The following is a 7,380-nucleotide window of genomic DNA, read 5'->3' as shown; positions in this document are numbered from 1 at the left end:
GAACATTCAAACTCCACACAGGAAGGACAGAGCCGGAATCGAGCCCTGGACCTCTGCACTGTGAGGTGAACGTGCCGCCCATTGTACTTTGCATTTGCGTAATTTGTGTTGACAGCAGCGTTAACACCCTGCGGTCACAATCAAGGAACATGACATTCATGAATAGGATTTTGCTTGTAGAAGCCTGGTGAATAGTGGTTAGCAAGTATGCCTCACAGTTCAAAGGATCGGGTTGAATTTGGGCTCTGGAACTCCTGTGTCATTTTTGCTACACACGAATAGAATCCAATTTTCATTTACTTAAATTAACTAACCAGCTATTTAACAAGCCAAATTGGGGGGGGGGGTAGGTTTGAAGTAACCACTTTCAGACAGAAAACGTCTAAATGAATGCTATTACCATAACTTCATTTAAATTTGTTTTTCGTTTTATTTTTATTTAAGCATCCAACTAGCAAGTTATTCGATAAGCAAAATCTAAAACCAGTCTACATTTTCATCATTACATGACATATTCCAAAGACTCGATCATGGAAATCATGAAAACACTCACATGCTCAATGGAAATAGCACGTGTTTTATTTTGGAAGCCGGAAGTGATTAAAAGCCCGAAATAAGCAGGTGCGTGTGCCACTTCATTTGAAAGCACAACTGCGATAAGATGAAACCACCGTCGTCTGTTCCAAATACTGTCACATTTTTGTTTTGTTTTTGTTGTCAATGACGGTATTTGACTCGTTTTATTTCCTGGATACTCCTCGTGCTGCACGTGACGCGGAAGGAAAAAGAAAATAACGGTTTGCTTCTTGGTTTTTTTCCTCCATGGGATAAACTTCACACAAGTCGAAACACAGCCTTGCAAGGTAAAACTACTTTAAATTAAGGAACGCCGTCATGTTGTGTACGAAAGTCATTTAAGTCAAGTGTGAAAACAGAACAAAACAAAAGAATATTCTATTTAGGATGCAATTTAAGATTACTTTTGCATTGCTACGATACTTTTATCAGTCACAGTCTGTTATTAGTTAATATATTTCCACTTTCTTGATTATTTTACATCCTACCTGAAAACGTTATTATTATGATTAAACATATTTATCATCTATATGATCTGATATTTTTTTCAAAAAAGCTAACCATTATTCTCATTGTAATTACATGATTGATATTTTTCTAAGTTCAACTTGTTCCCGCCATTGGTGGAATTTTCCATAAATTGTTGCTTCAGTTGCAGCTGCAGGGCACGGTTTTCACCGTCACGTGACACTCAAACTGTCAACGAATAGTTAATGTTGGATTCTATTTGATTACTAAAGGAAATACTGATCAATAATATGATAGAGTCATTAAATCACACCATAAGCTACAAACAAGATTTGACAATGTGGAAGACGGCAAAGAGAAAGTAAAAAGCAGCATAGTTCTGCATTGTTGTAAATCGCCCTATAAGTTGTGTCATAAATACAGTATGTGCGAGACGTCAACATTTGACTTTTTTTTTCTCACAAAAATCAAGTCACTGAAAGTGTTAATATTATTCCGGCACAATGTTTGTCCAGACCATCATTCCAAATCTGCAAAAAAAAAAAAACAAGTCCGTCTACTCACTTTGTAGTATAGGGCAGTTGAATACCTGGCGTAACCAAAACATGTCTGCCATCTAGCTGTGATTGGTGATATTACAACTTCAAACTAGAGTCAATCCCTGAATATTTGAAGTTCGTCCATTTTTTTCCAGGATTTTCTTTCAAACATTTCCGCCCATTTTCCCCTCGTTTACTGTTGAAATTGTCTATTGAATGTTTATCAGCATTTTAAAAAATATTTTATTCAGGTTGTAAAAATGTTTACATATGTCAAAACTTATTTTAATTAATCAACGGGCCACTCACAGTGTGGTCGCGGCCCGCAGTCAGTTGCCCATCCTTGATTTAAAGTGTCGCTCTTTTGGATTGCATTGTTTCCCATGAGTCTTGCTCAATGCATCAAACTTTCTAATTGAAGGTATTTGTCTATAGTCCGATTGAATAAAATGTAGAACATGTGCATCTCTCTAGGTGTTGTTGTTTTGGTTGTGGTTGGCAACATGGAGGCGAGAGGAAAGTATGACTTCACGGCAACAGCTGCTGGTGAGCTCAACTTTAAGAAGGACGATGTGTTCAAGGTTCGGAACAAAGCTCGTCGCAATGTCGGCCTGTCATTCCCCAAACAACTTGTTATCCCAAACTTTCTGTCTCCCATCAGATTTTAAGCATGCAAGGCGATTGGTACAAAGCCGAGATGCTCGGCCACGAAGGCCTTGTCCCCAAAAACTATGTAGACTTGACCGCACCCGAGTAAGCCCCACCCTCACAGAATGTCATCTTTGATCCTCGTCTTCTTGTATGGTGACATGCGGATTTTTGCAGATGGTTCCAGGAGAACGCCACTCGCGGTGCAGCCGAGCAAATCCTCAGCACCAAACCCGTCGGAGATTTCGTCATCCGAGGATGTCAAAGTTCACCCGGAAACTTCTCAATCTCCGTCAAGTCAGTCACAAACTCCCCAACATTTTATCTACCATTTTTGTGTATTTATCAAAAATAACAAAACTTCCCCTTCACCCAAAAGTGAAGCTCTACCAATCCTTTTTGGATGTACATTAGTGCATCTGGAAAGTACTTTGCTATATTACAGCCTTATTCCAAAATTGATTACATTAATTTCCATTAATCTGTTAATGCCAACGCCCCCCCCCCCCCCCCAGTAACAGTACATTATAATATTGTACATACCGTTATATGACATAATGAAGCACATTATTTAAAAAAAAAATTTCTTTAAATGTTTTTATTTTATTTTGGCACGGGTAGCCAATCCCTGTTTATCATGGAAAACATTGAAAATGCTTTTTGGCTCATTAGCAACTATCGATCCAAGATGTTCGCATATTAGTGGTGTTTTGCATTGTTTGTTAACATTCAGCTAAATTTTCTTTTCTTAGGTTGCCTTGTAAGGTTCTATTAAATAAATTCTCTTTGTTTTATGTTTAGTTTGGTTATCTGCCAAAGCTGCTTGTTCTCAAGTGAGCTCACTGTCTCCATATAGCGATCATCTCTCAAATTTATGCTTACCAGTCGACATATTGGCTGAATGAAAGCTATATTTTGAAAGCCTCGTATGTCGGGTGACTGAAACAATATCTCAAAGAAAGACTGTACAGACTCCTAAAATGTGACAGTTCTAATTAGCTAATGCTTATGGTTGCTAATGAGTGCTGATGCAGTGTGTTGACAAAAGTAGCGTTGCTAAGCTAACGCAGGTTTTAGCACATCCTTCCTGTTGACCTTGAGTTGGGTTTGTGGCTGAAATTTGACCTGGACGCAGGCACGAGTGCGACGTGCAGCACTTCAAGGTCATCCGCGACGAGCGAGGTCACTATTTCCTGTGGGCTGAGAGATTCACGTCCCTCAACAAGTTGGTGGACTTCTACAAGACCACTTCCATCTCCAAAACCACCACCATCTTCCTCAATGTTGACGACTCCATCAGAACAACGCCAGGCACCCAAACGGTAAACGAAACAGAAAATAGATCTATCTTGTATGTTCGGCAAAGCTCAGAGCAGAATGTTGTTAACAACTTTGGTATATGAATGCTTAAAAAAACAAACACAAAAAAAACACCACGTATATAAAACAAACAACAAAATATCAATTTCCAGCCTCCGGTGACTGAAATATGCCCCAACGAGGCGCTCTAACACGGCCACACTAGCACATAGCCGCTTTCCACCTGCTGGCTGGCATGGTGGACTTAGAAAAACCATAACGTGCGCACTCACAGCCAGCAACAAGTTACTCAAAAGCAGACACAAAAGCGCAATTATTCCAACTTTTGACTGTTCTTAACCGCGCATGACCACGTGCTGCCTGTCAGGTCATTTAAAAAAAAAAAAAAAAAAAACTCCACCTTGCTCATCCATCTTTATGTGTGTGATGTTCGTGCACTCCCAACTGACAACGAGGCGCTCTAAAGAGTTCACACCAGCAAACATTCCAAACTTGAGCTACAATATAGGGGTGTAGGGTTAGTGTTCGATATTTCTTCTCAGCTGAGCAGGAAGTGAGCAGGCTGCTAAACTTCAGAGAAATTGCGCCACACGGTGAAGCTTGCGGTTAACCCAGTGCTCCTCGCAGCGAGAATGTACCGGGTTGGAATCTTGATGGGGAAACGACCTATGAGCACTTTCTTAACGACAAAAATGTTTTTAAAAAGTACAGTGGTACCCTGACTTATGAGTTCAATTTGTTCCGCGACTTGAATACCAAATTAATTGTCTCCATTGAAATGCTATGACTCTATTCCACCACTTGTTGTTGTTGTTTTTTTTTTTTTGATATATAGCACTGTATAAAAAACAATCAAAGATATGAAAAAAAAAAGATTTCATGAAGTGTAATTATTGCAAATACTGTAGTGTTCATGTACTGGATGCATGTTTTAAAGGGGTGCGGCCTAGCTCGAAGTGGATTGGCCGTTTAACCTGCGTGTGAGTTGTGATCTACAGCAGCTCGTTACGGATGTGTCCATTTTCTATTTGTGTTTGACTGTTGATCCGTGGCTGTCTTTACCCACATGCCAGAGGATTTTTGTTCACTTACACAGTTAACTTTTCTTTTGACGGCGGCGCGGACACCCGCGGCGGCTCCTCTTGTCTTGTTTTGTGTTGAGAGGGAAGAAATTTCATCTGTGCTGTATGTTTCACATACAGTACATTTGACAATAAAGTTTATCCAATCCAATCCAATCGGCCTCAGAATCTCGCTCAAATTGTACCTCGTAACACAAAACAAAACCAAAAAAAACGGGCCCAGGCAACCGCTCACGACCGAAAAACGTAAGCCGCATAATGCTGTCACCGAGTGATGTTGAATTCTTACTATTGGAATAAACAATTATAGTGTGTCTCCTCCTGCAGGCGAAGGGCGGACGTTTACCCAAACAGCAAAGCATAGCCGACATCATGGCCGCTGCCACCGCGCAACCAGTCACCGATCAGCCTCAGCACAGTCACATGGTAGCTACGCCATATTATTCACAAACTGTTTCTTCAGTGATACTTCATTCTGACTAAATATTTTTGAGAACTTCTGCTATATTGCCATTCACTTTTTTTTTTCGCAGATCTTTAAGCCATCATTTTCTTCTGGGTTTTCACGCTGTACTAGTCTTTCTACTTACCAACGCTCATTTTATGAACATTTCACACTACTCCCAGCATTTTTTGAAGGTTTAGAATTACTCAAAAATATTTAGTGATGCTAATTTGTATTCGCCTTTCTATGGGATTTCGCATTATACATTAGCACAAAGCTCGTGTTGAGAGTGAAAATTAGGATCTGAAGGTCACTTATTTGAAATTGAAGATCAATGTTTTGCATTGATTGTCCAAGTTGGGACTTGGGGGTCCATTTAGGACTCGGGGATCAATATTGTGACTTGAAGGTCTAACTTCAGACTTGATGATCATTTATCAGAGATGGAGTCATATTTTTGGATGTGAAGGTCAAATGTCAAACATTGTGTCTTGGTGTTTTGCAGCCCAGGGGACGTGGCTCGGAGGAGCGCATGGAGAGCGTCGTCCAATCGGGAACAAGAAGCCCGATTAGTGCAGCTCAAGCTCCTGACAGCGCCCACCTTCACCAGGTCTGACCAACGCACCGCTCACCTGTTAGCATAGCAACATGCTATGTGTGTGTTTTCCAGCAGAAGGCGCTGCCGCCGCAACAGGTTTTGGCTTTGTACGACTTCAGCGCCGAAGAAGACGACGAGTTGAGCTTCTGCGCCGGCGACGTCATCAACATCACCGACGCCTCCAATCCCGCCTGGTGGACGGGACGATGCGGCGGCAGGAGAGGACTCTTTCCGGCAAACTACACCAAACCCTTTTGATGTAGAAGGAGAAGTGGGGAGGAGCCAAGGCAGGCTCAATTAATAATACAGTAATAATAATAATACATTTCATTTCTAAGCGCCTTTCAAAACACTCGAGGACACCTTACAATCAAAACAAAAACAATAAAACCACAGATAAAATTATAAATTCAAACAAAACAATTCATTAGGTACAGCAGAAATGTTTCAAAATAAAGGGACAAAATGTCATTTTGATGTGCTCTTATTTTGTTCGCGCAGCAGTCAAGCAGCAACAGCAATAATTTGTAGCATGAGGTACGCGTGCGCTGTCCAAGGCATTATGGGTAACCAGAATGGCTGGGCTATTCATTCGAGATTATTTTGTCAGAATTGTTGAAAAAGCCATTAAAAGTGTGTGTGTGTGTGTGTAATATGACCAATGACTGGTGTGGTCCAGTGAACTGGTTTCTACTCCCTCTCACCAGTGACAATCTGACTTGGTTTTGCAGAATAACTGATGGCATGATTATCAAAAGTTAGAAATGAGCCCTCCAGCGAGTCAGAGAACACTCGGCAGAGGCACATTGGAGAGCGGCGAGTCCCCAAACCTTCACGACAAGTTCTCAAAACTTGTTTTGCTCGTGTATCATTGTTGCCATAACCTGAGCCCAATCCTGGCCATGAACAAAGAGCTTCAAGCAGCCGAGCCTCGGATCAGTTGTCAGGCGAGGAACAACCGTGGTTAAAAAAAAAAAAAAGAAGTGGTTATTGAATTCCATCCATAAGTCCCAACCAAGTGATCTCAAGATCAGTTCTTTATTCTGGGCTGACTTTGGTTGTCTTGGTCATTTTTTTTCTGCAGTCATTTTCTTTTGTTAATTCTTGTATAAATCCAAATATCGCATGAAAACGCAACTCCGGGGTGTTTGTGGAGTGTTGAGATTGAGGCGGTGAAGGGACGAAGCGATGCCGCCGCTGCTCCACTTTGAGCAAGCAGGAAGTGGCTTGTATGTTTGACTCCTTGCCGCTGCAGAGTGCGGTCAGGTGCTCTTCATCTTCACAACTGAAGTGATGTTGATGGCTTCTGATAAAATAATTTGACTTCCTCTAAGTACAGGCAAGTATCATAGTTTTAAAAAAGCATGCCAGTGAACATAGTTAGCCCTTTTTCCAAACGTACAAATGAACATTAATCGGAGTGGCAAGTTACATTGTCAATGCTCTCGAAACCTCCCAAGGTCTCATCATTCGCCACGTGGTTCTGTTGCCGTGGTTACCACCAGGCCACCACAATTGGATAACCTTGTCGAACGAGACACTCTGACACGCAGATGCTAACAAACGGCACGTCCTTCTGCAGTAACAAAGCACTTTGCTAACGCGCTATTGATCGACTTTCGGTCTGCTAATGTTCGGCTATCGAGCGTCGCTTTTGTCATCTGAGCCATTCAAAAGAAAATCTGGTTTACATGCCCCAAAACG

At 41.4% G+C, this 7,380-nt stretch overlaps 1 protein-coding gene across 2 annotated transcripts; it reads left to right on the top strand.

The window, feature by feature from the left end:
• The first annotated feature begins 614 nt into the window (after nucleotides 1-614).
• On the top strand, nucleotides 615-6,334 carry LOC147193023 (GRB2-related adapter protein 2-like). 2 transcript variants are annotated; one of them, XM_086133891.1, is made up of 8 exons: nucleotides 615-863; nucleotides 2,058-2,164; nucleotides 2,245-2,336; nucleotides 2,409-2,528; nucleotides 3,367-3,553; nucleotides 4,961-5,059; nucleotides 5,584-5,688; nucleotides 5,752-6,334. In XM_086133891.1, the coding sequence occupies exons 2-8, from the start codon at nucleotides 2,087-2,089 to the stop codon at nucleotides 5,932-5,934; spliced, it is 864 nt and encodes a 287-aa protein (XP_085990017.1). In that variant the 5' UTR covers nucleotides 615-863; nucleotides 2,058-2,086; the 3' UTR covers nucleotides 5,935-6,334. The 2 variants fall into 2 exon arrangements, with proteins under 2 accessions (XP_085990017.1, XP_085990016.1); XM_086133890.1 differs by having other exon boundaries at nucleotides 5,749-6,334.
• The last annotated feature ends 1,046 nt before the right edge of the window (nucleotides 6,335-7,380 follow it).

This window comes from Hippocampus guttulatus, chromosome 16, assembly GCF_054856545.1.
Source record: "Hippocampus guttulatus isolate MCC_2025c chromosome 16, RoL_Hgut_1.0, whole genome shotgun sequence".
Taxonomy (NCBI): domain Eukaryota; kingdom Metazoa; phylum Chordata; class Actinopteri; order Syngnathiformes; family Syngnathidae; genus Hippocampus; species Hippocampus guttulatus.
Note: the sequence above shows the minus strand (reverse complement) of the source record. Positions and strands in the feature narration are given on the sequence as shown.